Genomic DNA, 15,669 nt, shown 5'->3' on the forward strand with positions numbered 1-15,669 from the left:
TTGGATATGGGCTGCGCTAACAACACTGTGGCCTCAGCGAGTGTGTGTGTGTGTGACTGAAGGAGAGGGGTGCTGGTTGTTAATGTCGCTTTGTAAGTGTCAATCAAGCCCAGTCTTGTTTTTTAGGGTTTACTGCTGAGAGATCTGAGCGAGTATGTGTACTTTTTTTTTGCATTATGACAGCATTAAAAAGACAAGCAAACAAACGTTATTGAAGAATACTTTTCAGCTTTACGTGGCCAAGTTTGTTCTATCCTCTGTTCATTATTTCCGTAATATAACAGCTCATGAACAAAGACGTACAAATAGACAAAAAAATAATGATATCTACAGGAAGACATCTAGGTCCAGATGCTGTGTAGTACATAATTTTCACCACACTTTCATCTATGGTAGCAATTAGAAAAACATGTGGCGCAGGAGGCCAAACAGAACCCAATTGCAACCTACAAACAGACACACCAGCTGGAGTGGAGAAAGCAGTACTCCTGGTATGGGGAGACAAACTGAGAGCGAGCTGTCCAGCGTCTATGTTAATGATGGGTTTTGGGCCAATGGGGTGTGTATTGATTACAGGATCTGTCTAATGGGCCATAACTCTCTGCGGGGCTGCCAAGGGAGTGTTATACCCCTGAACTGTGAACTGTGCAACCCCCACAAATCCACACACAACATGTAAAGCTGAGGAGGGCTCTGTGGCTGTCTGCGCAGCAGTAATTTCAACCCCAGCTCAATGAAGTCACCAGAAACTCCAGCATTTTAAAAACCTCCTCCTGTTCTTGTAAAACTGAGGACACTGCTGCAGGAGGCTTGGTTCTCAGGTCTCTTTTTTCAACCTTTAGGAAAACAACTTTTCTTTCTTTTTTTGTAATTTGAATGGCTCAATGCTGCAGAATAATAGCAACCTATGATTTTATTTGTGACATATTACTCTTGTTGGGCCCTGCGTATCAGATTCTTCCACAATTTATGTTGTGATAGGTAATAGAAAAAGAATAACAAATAAGCACTTAACAGCAAACTTTGCAAACTCAGCATCCATTCATCGTCAGCCACAGTCAGTCACAAAAAATGAAAACACATTAACACTAGCCCTACTAAACGTCAGGTCCTTGGTAGGAAAATCATTTTTAATCAATGATTTTATTATTAAGCACAATCTTGATTTTATGTTTTTAACTGAAACCTGGTTGGACCATAATAACAGTGCTGCTGTTCTCATTGAGTCAGCCCCCCCTAACTTCAGTTGTATGAGTGAGAATAGAGTGAATAAGAAAGGAGGTGGAGTCGCCATTTTGTTTAATGACTCATTCCAATGTACGCAATTATCTTATGGAAATTTTGCTTCTTTTGAATATGTGGCTCTTCAGCTAAGATCCTCCCCTCAAGCTACACTTATAAATATCTACAGGCCACCTAAATACTGTGCAAACTTCTTTGACAATTTTAATGAACTGCTGTCTATAATCTGTATTAACTTTGACCGTGTAATTATTGCTGGTGATTTTGATTCTGTAGTTAAAAAATTCTGACTGACTCAGCATGTGACACAGCCCACGCACAATAAGGGGCACACTCTGGACTTGATTATCTCCAAGGGTCTAAACATTTCCAAGGTTGTGGTGGCTGATGTTGCTCTCTCTGATCATTCCTGTGTTTTCTTTAACGGCACTATCTCGGTGCCCAAAAGTGTTCAAACAAAGTTAATCAGAAAACGGTATATCACTGAAAACACCAGTGAATCATTCATTCAGCTTTTCTCCTCTACACTCACCCTCTCAGGGGTCTCAGTCACTGAGCTTGTAGATAATTTCAACTGTAAAATTACGAATTTTATTGATGCTATTGCTCCCACTAAGATCAAAGCTGTCTCTGGTAAGAAAAGATCTTCATGGAGAAATTTTATAGTGGTGAGAACAGAAAAAAGAGTGTCGAAAAGCTGAACGTAGTTGGCGAAAATCTAATCTCCAGGTCCACTATAACATCTATAAAGAGAGACTTCGCAGTTATAATTTGGAACTAAGGAAAGCAAGGCCTTTTTCTTTTTCTCTGACATTATTGCCAGAAACAATAATAATTCACGTGCTTTGTTTGCTACTGTCGATAGATTAACCAACCCTCCAGTACCAGTAGCATCTGAACTGTTGTCTACCAAGGCTTGCAATGACTTTGCCACCTTCTTCACAGACAAAATTCAGAAAATTAGACAAACAGTCAGTACTTCCATATCAAGTACAGGATATGTGTTGTCACAGTGTTCACACAAAACAAAATCAAATATGACACAATTTCATGCGATCAGCCATAACAACCTGGAAGACATTATACAACATCTGAAAACCTCCTCCTGTTGCCTTGATATTCTACCAACGGGTGTTTTCAAAAGTGTTTTGAATTGTTTGGCTTCTGATCTTCTAAATATTGTAAATACATCTCTGCTCTCAGGTATCTTTCCACCGGCCCTAAAAACTGCAGTCATCAAGCCACTCCTAAAAAAGAACAATCTAGACACGTCACTAATGAGCAACTATAGGCTGATATCAAACCTTCCATTTTTAAGCAAAATCATAGAAAAAGCGTTTTTTCAACAACTCAACCTTTTCTTATCACTCAACAATAGTTTTGATGCCTTCCAGTCAGGTTTTTGACCACACCACAGCACCGAGACGGCTCTTGTCAAAGTCTTTAATGACATCCACTTAAACACAGATAGTGGCAAAATTTCAGTCTTAGTATTACTTGATCTCAGTGCTGCATTTGATACAGTCGACCACAACATATTATTTGACCGATTGGAAAACTGGGTTGGTCTTTCTGGCTCAGTACTAAAGTGGTTTGAATCCTATTTAAAGAATAGGGACTACTTTGTGTCTATAGGTAATTATACATCTGAGCATACAAATATGACATGCGGAATTCCCCAAGGCTCAGTTCTGGGGCCTCTTCTGTTCAACATCTACATGCTTCTACTGGCTCAGATTATGGAAAACAACAAAATAAGTTTACATAACCTTATCGCCAGGGAATTATAGCCCAATACAACAACTGAATATGTGCATTGAACAAATCAACGACTGGATGTGCCATAACTTTCTTAAATTAAATGAAGAAAAAACTGAGGTGGTTGTTTTTGGAGCAAAAGAGGAACGATTAAAGGTCAGCACTCAGCTTCAAACGACAATGTTAAAAACAACAGACAAAGCCAGAAATCTTGGTGTAGTCATGGACTCAGACCTGAATTTTAAAAGTCACATTAAGACAATTACAAAATCAGCCTATTATCACCTTAAAAATATATCAAGGGTTAAAGGACTTATGTCTCAGCAGGATTTGGAAAAACTTGTCCATGCTTTTATCTTCAGTAGACTTGACTAGTGTAACGGTGTCTTTACAAATCTCCCTAAAAAATCAATCAGACAACTGCAGCTGATTCAGAACGCTGCTGCTCGAGTCCTCACTAAAACCAAGAAAGTGGATCACATCACTCCAGTACTGAAGTCTTTACACTGGCTTCCAGTGCCTCAAATAATTGATTTTAAAATACTTTTGCTGGTTTACAAATCACTAAATGGTTTAGGGCCAAAATACATTTCTGATCTGCTACTACACTATGACCCACCCAGACCTCTCAGGTCGTCTGGGACAGGTCTACTTGTTGTTCCCTGAGTCAGAACTAAACAGGGGGAAGCAGCGTTCAGTTTTTATGCTCCACATATCTGGAACAAACTCCCAGAAAACTGCAGGTCCGCTGCAACTCTCAGTTCTTTTAAATCCAGGCTGAAGACATATCTTTTTAATGTTGCCTTTCTTTAAATAACCTATTTTTAACTGCTCTTTCTTTAAAATTCTTATACTGCACTGTACATTTTATTCTTGTCTTTTAATGATCTTAAATTGTTGTTAATTGTTTTAATGCTTTGAAATTGTTTTTAATTGTTTTCTGACTGTTTTTAATGTTTCATGTTTCATGTAAAGCACTTTAAATTGCCTTGTTGCTGAAATGTGCTATACAAATAAAGATGCCTTGCCTTGCCTTGCCTTGCCTTGTTCATCGTCAAATTCATCTGCATCAATTAAACTAAGAAGTAAACTCTCAACTCTGCTGCCTATGGGATGTTGTAGATTAAATCCTGCACATTCTCCACAGGATATTGACTCATCATATCTACAGTAACTGCTGGAAAAACTAATTCATTTAGCAGCGCTATGGGTGTCCTGAGGCACACTGCATCATGTGCTTGACTATGGCTCATGACCTCTAGCTGCACGTCACGTACTATCCTACGACATGTGCATGCGACAAAACCTAAACAGTACAGTTCATTCTTTCATTTCTTATGCACAACCAATCTCTTTTCTACCATTAAAAACACACGTGACTAGTGTAGATAAGAGACAATATCACAGTGCTATGCATGTGCAACTGCTGAGTTTTCTTCAGAATGCAGTGGAGAAATCTTACTCGATCGGGTCCAATACATGTGGATATTCTGCTGTGTGTCAGGGAGGTTAACAAAAAGCAAACTGAGACGGATTGTATCTATTAGGTGAAGATGGTGAACCTACATTTTTGGGTATTGTTTTGGAGGTCAGAAAACGTTCACACGTGTATGTCCTTGATACTTTACCAGCTGCTTCCCACATGTTGTAGCAAACGGAGAGTATAAATGCTTTTTACACACAAGATCTCAAGAGCAACTGTGATAAATGATTCAACAAAAAAAGAGTGAATTTTATTTTTTTGCTATGAATATACTAATATTTCATTAATTCATTCACATAAAACCCACATTGTGATGGCTTTGATATGTGTGAAAATGTCATGGTGAACTGCTGAGTCAAGCCCTTGACTTACATGCTCTCTCAACACTGGGGACATGGTGGAATTACGGAAATGCAATATTTCTTTGTAAAGGGAGGGAAAGTTACCTTGTGATGGGAGAGGTAAGCAAGAGAGAGAGACTTTCTGCATGAGGAGTTATATTGGGGTTGGGATGGGGCCTTGAGCGGCACAGCAGGCCAAAGAAAGCTGGAAGGCAATCAAAAAGAAACTCCTTTCTACCGCGTTTCACTCTGTCAATCACCAACTGCTTAAGAGACTGAAAACAACTTTATTCCTCCACGTGAATGATGCACCTTTCATGTGCACTCTCTAAGACAGCAAGGGGTTTAAATCAAAGGCCATCTGTGTGCTTTTTTTTTACATGGTCATGCTCTCACTGCTGGCTATACTTGCAGCAAGTTGCCATATGTATCGCATGCTTTCGCCAACATATTGTGATGTATAGTGTGGTCAAATGAATTCCACTGCAGAATCTAAAAACCTGCACTTTAGGGAGCACTATGAGCTCAGGTTAAATGTAAAGCCAGTTGTTGTCTGTGCTGCAGGGAGTCTGAAGTCCCCGGTCTAAAGTATTATATTGACCCATACATTCACTCTGTGTGTGGTACACCACGCCATTAATCCAATTACTAAAACAGCCATGTCAACTGGAGAAGCCAGAGCAACACAACATAACTCTGATGTATAGTGACCCTGCCAGTATGAACTACGCCAACACCTAGCATTCCTTTTTAGCCATCCTAACGGCATGTGGTTTTTAGTGGCGTAACTACTGGATGGATTTCCATGAAATTTGATACAGACCGTCATGTAACCCTCAGGATGAATATCAATTTGTCCAATACTTTGTTTATGTTTTGTTAATTACCAAATGTTAGCATGCTAACACGCTAAGCTAAGATGGTAAACTTGGTAAACATTATATCTGCTTAACATCAGCATGTTAACATTGTCATTGTGAGGTGGTTTGCCTCCTGGTAGCCTATCCAAGAATCCATTTACAGCTAGGTATGAGTGAAAGCCACATTCAAATGTGCAAAGATGGGTGAAGCCTCTGAAAGCAGATACAAAGGAGAACAGATACAATTCAAATCAATTCTCCGACTTTAACAGGTCTTACTTTAATTGTTTTTTTTCCCCAAGAAATGTTGTAAACCAAAACTTCAAAATAGTAATTCTACACTGATGTACCAGACACCTAATGGTTATTGTATATACTCTTAAACTTTCCAGCTTCCATCCTAATTCCACAGTTTAGTAGCTTACTATTTTGTAAACAGATTTCTGTAGTGATTTCCCAAAACAAACTGATGGGTTTACATTTTACTGAAACAACTTGCTGTTTTCTCTTTTTGGTAATTACTGTCAGGTGTACAAGATTCCCACGGCTTACTATTACTGGCAAATTTTATGAATGATGTTGATGTCTTGATCAAGCCTTTTAAAGTGGTATTAGATTCCATGAAAACCAGTAGATTTTCTACAGAACAGACAGAGACATTTTAGACATTTAACTGACCACCTGCAGTGTCAGCACAAACATTTCATCAGTGTTAGTGTCAAGACAGTGTTAACAGTTGCAGTAATGCAGCTGACAGACACTCTCTTCATATAACTCAAGTCAAGACTACTGGTGGGCTTTGGCTAGGCGAGGCTACAATTTGGCCTCCGTCTGCTCTTCATCTCAGCAACAATACTTTCTGATGAACAGATGTTAATCTCAGTTGGGTAGGGAATAACTGCTGACCCAAAAACAAGATGCTCCATTGATCTCAATGGGAGCTTCAATCCTGCTTGCAAGCAAACAGATGGAAGTACAGCCAAGCTTTGGTTCTCAGCCACTATTAATAAAATCAATATTGGTTGGGTAAAACCTCAGTGAAAAAGCCTATGAATCTACTTAATTAACTTAACTAGAAGAGAAATAAACATCAGCAGCGGAAATGCAATGTTCCGTTCATCTTAGGGGATCAAAGCGTTTTATCGCACAACACTGGCTATTTTCAGCACATGGAATTTACTTTAATAAACAAACAAGTCTGCTAACCATCCATCCTGAAGCCAAAAACAGAGACAGTCAGCTCCAAACCTGCCAGGACATGGGCACAACGGAGGCTTTAGAGAGCCAGACAACAATCTCCAACCAGACCCACGGAGACCCAGACGTAGACCGTTTTATAAACACATTTCTAAAGACATGTAGGCGCACTCTCTGGACAACTAGTGATCCAATTCTTGTCACATATTTGCTCTGAGCTCAGCCCAATTGAACAAGGAGGTATTGTTGGGAAGCCATGACTGTAGACACCCAATCCAGCCTCGCAGGTGAAGCCTGCAGCTGACACTTTTAATATTAGAAATTACTTCAATCCCTTCAGCGAGAATTGCCTAGATGTAGCTCAGCCACGATGTGCTTTTTACTTATGCTTCCAGTCGACAGGTTTGCTCCTTTTCTTTCCCCCGCTGTGAACATGTTTTCTCATGCTGCCATCTCCTAATAAAACAGCCTGGCTCTCAGGGGAGGACAGAATAAAGATAGCCTGAGCTTGTTTTCCTCCACGGAGGTCTTCTACGTGGGGGCTTACAGACCCAGCTCCAGTCTGGGGCCTTTGTGTTGGCACCTTGCCGGCCGTGGGGCTTCACTCAGCTGATGATAGCATAGCCTCCAGTCAGACCTGGGTGAGGGCCAAGCCGTAAGAGGGTCCAGATGGTTGGAGAGACCCTTGGCCTGTTCAGATGCACTGCCTCGTTTAACATAAGCGCGTTAGACTGGACCTGTTACTTTCTGGCAGATTAAAAGTATTTACCCTTTTAATTTGGGTAACTGCAGCTCCACGTTAGATGTAATTTACACCTTGGTAAGTGTGCCTTTAGCTGGGACTTGAGAAAAAATGGAAGGAGGCTTTGCACTGGCAGGAGGGAAGGAGATCTAATTATGAGGCTGCTGGGGCCAATAAGCTTGTTGTGTAATCGACTGGCTGAAATGTGTTACCTGTGTGCGCATTTTTCTGTGTGTGTGTGTGTGTGTGTGTGTGTGTGTGTGTGTGAGAGAGAGAGAGGGAGATAATTAGCAGAGAAGACAAAGACAACAGTAAACAAGTCAGAAAGAAGTATAGCTAGCTAGATGCTAGATAGACAGATAGATAGATGCCAGCTGCCGTGTGGGTTTGACTTCACTCGTAAAAGTTTAAAGATAACTCTCACTAAAAAAAGCTCCAATTACAACCTATTATTTAAGTCGGCAGCAAACAACGGTGGTCATAATCGTGAAATTGAAACATGACATGCAGAGAGTAAATCTGGTGTAGGCTGTAGCCATTTCTGTATGGAATTGTGCCCCTTATTAAGAATAGGTCAATGATAAGACATACCAGCACAGTCTCTCTTCAAAGTCTGCATACAAGTTAAAGACAATTTTGCATTTAAAGAAGTTACCGATGATTATTCATTCACAGCCGGTGTCTTCTATTTCACTTTGAATTATTTGGCAGTCAGGATATCCAGTACTGCTGTGGTCAAATACAAGAAGAGGCAGTTCCACCCGTAATTAAGGGCTTGGGTCAAATTGTGAGCCAAGTGCTAAGTGATGATAATTTCCACGCGAGGATCTTCCATGAAAAGAAAGGCATGGGGGCATTAACACCCTGGAAAAACTTTCATTGGGCAATTCCACTTGACAGGATAGGCATTAGTAGCCATTTAATGTTATTTTTCAGTCTCTGTGTATAGGAGTGTAAAGTCTCTCTGTCTGAGAAGTTTATTAGTTCAAAAAGCTATAATAATGCTTGTCAGTGTGCTTGTGTGCCACTTCAAGACTTCAGAATCATGTATGTCCTTAGTTTGCAAATGTTTGTCTTTGGTAGCTGAATAAAAGAGTATTGAGGCAAATTAAATACATTTAAAATGTGCACAGGAAATAGGACAGGTTTTTTTTTGTACTTACGTTTTATACAGCGATTGGTTCCTGGTGCCAAAGCCCAGCCTGAGCAGCACTGCTGACCTCCACAGACATTAGGCCTGGAAGGAAGACATTCAAAAAAACAGGGTAAACTAAGACGATGACAGTACGGTTTCAAGAATTCATTAGTATCGAGGGCCATAATCCATAGAGCAATAACAGTGATTGTGGAAGGCCTCGAACCTTTGCATGAAAAACTGATCTGATTGTGAAGGTTGTCATAGTTTCAGATCATTCTGATGTGGCTGGCCTATTGATATGAACACTTAAGAGATTACACTATAATTAATTTTTAACTATTAACTATTATTAACACATTTTATTTGATGAAAATGTCAGGGCAAGTCACGAAACTCTATCTGAATGTGGACCCACAAGTCCCTCTTTCTGTTATGTGAGAGTCCATGGTGAAAACAAATACAGAGTTATCTGAGCCTTGAAGGGATTATGAGAGACACACGGGACATGAAAAGCACCATGCATCTTCTATAAATCACTGAGCAAATGAGAGATGACAAGTTTTAAACAGTTATTACTGGGTTCTTTGCACTCTTTATCCGCACTTGCAGTGCAGGCCAATTTTTTTGCAGTGAGATAGATGAAAAGGCACCAGACTGCAAGAGCAACTTCAAGGCAGCAGTCAATGCTTTGGCATGGATCTGTCCCCTATCATTTTATCACAAGATATTAAAGTAAGTGGATGTCTGACTCATGGTGATTTGAGAAGATAACAGGAATTGACTCATTGACCTCAGTTGGATTGCACTCATTAGATACTGCGAGTCTTACTGAGGCGTCACAGGGATAACATGCAATTGTTTGGGCCCTCTGGCAGGCTTAGCTTTGTCATGAATCAAACACATCAGTCCAGGCCCGTGCCAAAGACATCAGTCATCACATTCAAATTCCATCAAGGGATATATGTATGTAATGGAGAACGTTATACAACATAATTGGGATCATGCCCCAGGTTAAAATATAGATAACACAATGTTCACACCTAGTTATATTTTTATTTAAAACACGAACATGAGGTGGTGGAGTATAATTTCACCACTGAGCTATCTTTATCATTCAAACGTCTGACAGGTGCACTGAAAACAGAAGGGGAGTCATACTGAGTCAACATGAATGTAAAGGAGAGTTAAGTGAACCCAACGCTGCTAGGGCCTCTGGGTACACTACATGAGCAAGCTGAGTGGGAATTCTAAGAGGAAATGTGTCATGAAAACACTTTCTCTGACAAGCGGCGGATGATTCGTCTGAAGCTAATGAATCAGAGTGTTAAAATTGCTGTGCAGACTACTATAAGGTAATGTTCCCGCAGAGTTATGTAACGCCACCTTTATGCTTCTTTAAAACTCAAAGGACCTCATTCATTGGGACTAACACTGGACTATGTTTTTTTGGCAATGTCAAGCAAGGCTATAAAGCATGTTGGATCTAATACTACGGGCAGCTATTTTCTTTATGCACTGCTTTAAATAGACAGCACCTCAATTCAACCATGCATGAGTGCAACTGTCTGTCTGACGGATACGATGACAAATGTTGTTTTCAAGGTGTGATGGATCAGGGCATATTGATGGTGCACAATATAACACATTTATTCTGCAGGCAGTAAAATGCAGATACAAGTACTGGACAACATCCATGTCCATTGTTTCTCTTGGGTGTTATCATGGTTTAGGCTTAAGGCCAGTGGGTGCACACTATATGTATGCCTACAGATGGCGAACCAGTTGGCTGAATCCTCCTATTGCTTGTAAAGGGTTTCCCATAAATTGACAATACATAAATAATCCATTTCCAAAAGTCAAGAGCCCTTTTTTATGACAGACAAAAAAGACGTTTAATTTATATTTTAGTGTCTGCGACCCAAGGTGAGCCATTCAAATCCCCCTCTGATTATTATGTAAACACTCTCCCCTCCAGCCTCCAGTGTGTATCATGCTTTGTCCCTATGGAACAAACAGAACTGGATGCAAGAGGGTTCATTTAACAAAAAGAAAAGGGCTTTAATATGGAAACAACCCATCGTCCTGTTTGGAGTTTAACAGAGACAAAAAAATAGGGATTTGCAGCATTGAGAGAGGGCCATCAGAGAAACAGGTGTTTCTGATCACTAAGCAAATTTGCAAATGTTCACCAGCCAAGGCACCGGTTAAACCACTAAAATACATGGCCACAGGCAAGAGCATGAAAACTGGGGCGCACACATTTAAGTCGTCTGCAGCCACTCTCCTACTAGGATTTAAATATACTGTAATGTGTAGTAATGGGAGGAAATGGTGATAATGCAGTGTTGCATTAGTCTCAAAACTGTTCAAAGACAGTTCACCCATTCATATACATTTGCTGTTCATTATACAGTATACCTCCACTATCAGCCCAGTAATCAGTACAGTGTTTAACCTCAGCTATCATGTCATGTCCTGCCCTGACCCTGATGACAAAATACATATAATATATACAGCTCTTTCACCTACTGAATGATTTTAATGCACTATATCCACACAGCTTTGTATTGATATTGAGCAACACTTTGTAGCCATTTTCTGCTGGTATTTATATTACATAATTACTTGGTTTGCCTTACAGGAAGGGAGATTTTGCTTAAGTGGGCCAGCACCACTTTACAGTAAACCACATGGACTGGAATAGGTCACACAAATTCCTTGGAAAGTAGGCTACTGATCATACAGTACATTTAACTGAATGGCTTGAAAACAGCTTGATAAAGCAAATTAAAACATTTTTTATAGTAGACTGTAGTGCACTTGGCTGTCAGTCTTACCCAACAAATCTCCTTGTGCTGGCAGAGCTGGGCTTGCTGCTCTGCCTGCGGTTCACTCTGATTCTGTGCTGCTGGCTGCCCGGGTGTCTTGCGGTGCGCAGCGCACCATCCAGCGGCGCAGAGACGAGGTCTTCCCGGGAGGCGCCTGCAGCATGATGTGGTTCTGTTTTGGATATGTGCCTGTCATCCCCTTGGGATGGTGTGCCCCTGGCCAGGCGGACCAGAGTCCTAGATTGGCTGGTCCCGGGAGAAGTTTCATCGGATGGTTTGGAGGAAGCAGCGTCCTCTGGACCCCTTGGCGAGTGGCCCTGACTCCTCACCCGGGACTGCTGCTGGTTCCAGACCGTCCGGCCTGCCCCTGCACCTTCTTTCCTCCCACCTGTTGTGTCCTTGTGACAGTCACCAATTCGACCCAGTGCAACAGTCAAAACCATCAAAACAGCAAATCCCGCACGGTCCATTTTGATCATGTAAAGTTTCGAAAGTACCGCGTAAAAGGGCAGATCGCGTTACAGTATTATGGAGAGTGACTAAAATAGAATCAAATATTCGATTAAGCTACACGAGTTCAGCAAGACGGCATCCTCTCCCAAGAATGCAAAAAGCCTGGATACCTCTTCATAATGCCCAGGTAAGACTTTGCGCAGAATGTCTATACAGGTTGTCAAATCAGCACCTAACTACAGTCCAAAGTTAGAAACTCTGAGCCTTTCACCTTCCAGCTCTGAAAAACTGTTGTTTTAAGCAAACATTATTCCATCTGTTTTAGTTTAAGTTAAACAACAAAAATAGGCGCAAAGAGAGCAGCGCATTGGCTCCAGGGCTGCTGAAGCTGTACTCCTACTCCAAGTGAGAGTTTGAATCGTGCTCCCATGAATATCACCACCTCCTTGGATCTGAAGTCACCGGGAATTTTTGTGGGGATTGCATGCGCTTTGTAAGAAACTCCCCTTTGTCGGCTGTATTGTTGCTTCACTCACGGCACCGCTCGGTCCATATGCCCACGCGCACTTTCTCTGCCAAGTTACATCATGTTACTGTGTGTCTTTTTCTGGGATTCCTTTGAACACGACTATTGGAATTATCATGAATGCAGCTGCGTTATTCGTTACCTTCCATTTAAATTTGAATTGGCAGGCTACTATACTATAAAACTTCGGAAACCAGATGTTTTTTCTTTAAGAATGTACAGCACTGATTGCCGGATTATTTGAGTTAATGCAGTCTTTTTTATGATTTGAATTCAATAAGTGTAGACTAATTAGTTTATCTTCTTACAGTGCCACAACAGAGTGTGAAGCACTTTGAGTTAAATGCACAATGCTGCAAGTAATGGTACAGCATGTGAAGTGCATCGTGGCAATTTGCAGGTTTACAGCCATGTTTTTGATCCAGCAGTAAAAGGTATAGGAGGCTCACAGTTCAAACTCAATCTAAAATCTTGGAAAAACAGGTTATGTAACAGATCCCATTCATCTCCCCCTCTCATCCATGCTGCATCATCACTTTCTTTCTGACGGTCTGGAAACAACACATTTCTCTTCTCCCAAAAGATCTTAAACAACCAAAAGAGAGTTGGCTCCCTCCTCTCATTCAACCCACCAAGATACATGTCTGTCTCTCTCATGAGTGGTCCCCGAGCACCATTACCACTCACAGGACTGCCATCCAAAACACACAGCAGCAGAGAGGAAGACTAGTAGTCTGCCCATTCATTCTCCTTTCCACAACAGCTGAGCTATACAAACCTCTCAGAAAAGACTTTTTTTCTAACACTGAAACTTAAAAAAAAAAGGTTACTGAATGAACACTTAGAACAGAGGTTTCATCGTTTTCTGTCAGATCTCCAAGGAAACATCATGACTGTGTGAAGACTTGGGCTGAGCGCCAGAGCTGATTACAGCTCATCTTGCAACCCATGAGAAATCTAATTAGAGGAGGAGGCTGCATTTGTCTTATGACTGTCCAACAGTCTCACTCCATACCCCAGGCATGTTGCCTTGCTGGTGTCGATGGCCCCACTGAAAAGATCATGGGCAGTTGACCCCAACATCCTAGAAGGTGACCAGAGCAAGTACAGAAAAATCCATGTGCTTCTATCAGCCTGTGTCAGTGAGCAGCTGGCTGCAGCTGTTGCTGTACTATAGCCTCAATTAGTGTCTTAATCTGTTTCTGTATCATATTGTAAGTGTTGAAAGTGTGTAGAGCAGTAGCTTTCAACCTTTTTTGGCAGATATGTACCTGCACATACAACTGGAGTAGGCCTACCCCTTCATCGACACCACCTGTCATGGTCCAAATGTGTTCATTTTTTTTAACTGGATGTTATTTAACACTGGCAATAATAGTTTCACACAATGTTGTCAATTTAGTCAAGTTTGCATTTGGCTCCTATTATATGGAATGGCAGAAACTGAACATCTCAGTTATTATTACTTTAACTAGCTAACATTACACCAAGTTGCAAGTTAATTAGGTGCACCAGGCAAAAAATAATACATAACACTGACAGGTGTTTCTATTATTTTGTCCACCCCATTTCTAGCAATGAGGGTAGCTACGTTAATGGGAACGCCTCTCTGTGTAACGTAGCGAGCTATGTAATAGAGTTCAATAGCATCACAAACTGCAGCCTCCAAAATGATCATGCAGTTGAATAAACATATCTCTAAAACAGCTTTAACTGAACATTAATGTTATAACCTTCAGGTGGAATGTATTGCAGGACTTCTGTAATGTAGTTTTAGTTAGCTAGGTATTTGAACCATCTATCAACCAACTATCCTTTAATTTTACTGGGTAACGTTGCAACTGTTCAACTGTTAGCTAATCCACGTTAGCTATAACGTTGTGTGTGTGTGTGTGTATATATATATATATATATATATATATATATATATATATATATATATATATATATATATATATATATACACATTGTATATATATATATATATATATATATATATATATATATTTGACCATTCATCCATTACTTTTAGATAGCTAACTACTTCATTATCGTTACCTGTTACGTTAACGTTAGCTATTTCAATCCATTACCTTTAGCTAGCTGTTTATTTCAAGTGTTTATTATCTATTACCTTTAGCTAGCTAGCATTAGCTAATTATCTAGCTACCGTTACCTCTAGCAAAGTTACTAGATATTTCATAAATGTCTCTGTATTTTACAAGCAAACCTAGCTATCTATTTCAGCCATTTATCCAATTATGCTTAGCTATTTTAATTATCCATTACTGTTAGCTAAAGTTAAGTAGTACTGTTTAATACTTTTAGCAAACTATTTATTACGTTTACTAGCTAGCCGTTTGGACCTCTCTGCTCGCTTGCTAATTAGTTTTCACAGACTCAAACCATGGATTTATTAAGAGAACCGACTCTTGACTTCTTCTGGCTCACCGGAAATAGAATGCTGGGAATCCGGCGTGTCTTCCCTTCCGCTAAACCAAGACCCGCCCTTCAATAGCATTCACACACTACTATTGGCCAGGCGTCCATGCTTACATGTACAGGTCCTATCCCCTGACCAATCCCCTAACCCTAACCTTAACCACTCGAGGTGAAATGCCTAACCCCAACCAATCGAGCTTTTTCGTAGGGCGGGTCTTGGCGTTTGTGAATGCTTTATAGAAATACAAACAAGCCAGAGCGTTTTTTCCCCTATCCGAATAGATAAAAGTTGTAGTAAGCAGTAAGGCAGACCATGCTCCAGCGCGGAGATAGGTCTGGCAATGGAGACTACAGCTGACTTAATAGCAGATACATAGAAATAATTTATTTCAATACGCAGATATAATTTTAACTCAAATTGTAATCTATATTTTTCTTAATTAGTTGAGCTACTCAACATTCATGCACCCCCTCTATACTGGTACCCCTGGCGACTGCAGAAGTACCCCCTGGGGCATCAGTACCCCTGGTTGGGAATCACTGAAGATCTGTGGAGCAGTTTGTTTTATGAAAGTGGGCCTTAACGTGGCCCAATTTGATACAATTTGCAGCATCTGGAGGAACTCTAGAATAAATACCAAGAGGATGTCTCTGGCTAT

At 40.5% G+C, this 15,669-nt stretch overlaps 1 protein-coding gene across 2 annotated transcripts in view; it reads right to left on the reverse strand.

The window, feature by feature from the left end:
• Positions 1-12,549, reverse strand: part of LOC114546651 (latent-transforming growth factor beta-binding protein 2) — a 95,836-nt gene extending 83,287 nt beyond the window's left edge. For both annotated transcript variants that reach the window (XM_028565599.1, XM_028565598.1), the window contains exons 1-2: positions 11,599-12,549; positions 8,787-8,860 (exon numbers count right to left, since the gene is read on the reverse strand). In XM_028565599.1, coding sequence (XP_028421400.1) covers positions 8,787-8,860; positions 11,599-12,068 — 544 coding nt within the window. In that variant the 5' untranslated portion in view covers positions 12,069-12,549. The remainder of the gene's footprint in view (positions 1-8,786; positions 8,861-11,598) is intronic.
• Positions 12,550-15,669: the final 3,120 nt, after the last annotated feature.

The sequence above is a fragment of the Perca flavescens genome, chromosome 20, assembly GCF_004354835.1.
Source record: "Perca flavescens isolate YP-PL-M2 chromosome 20, PFLA_1.0, whole genome shotgun sequence".
NCBI classification, from domain to species: Eukaryota; Metazoa; Chordata; class Actinopteri; order Perciformes; family Percidae; genus Perca; species Perca flavescens.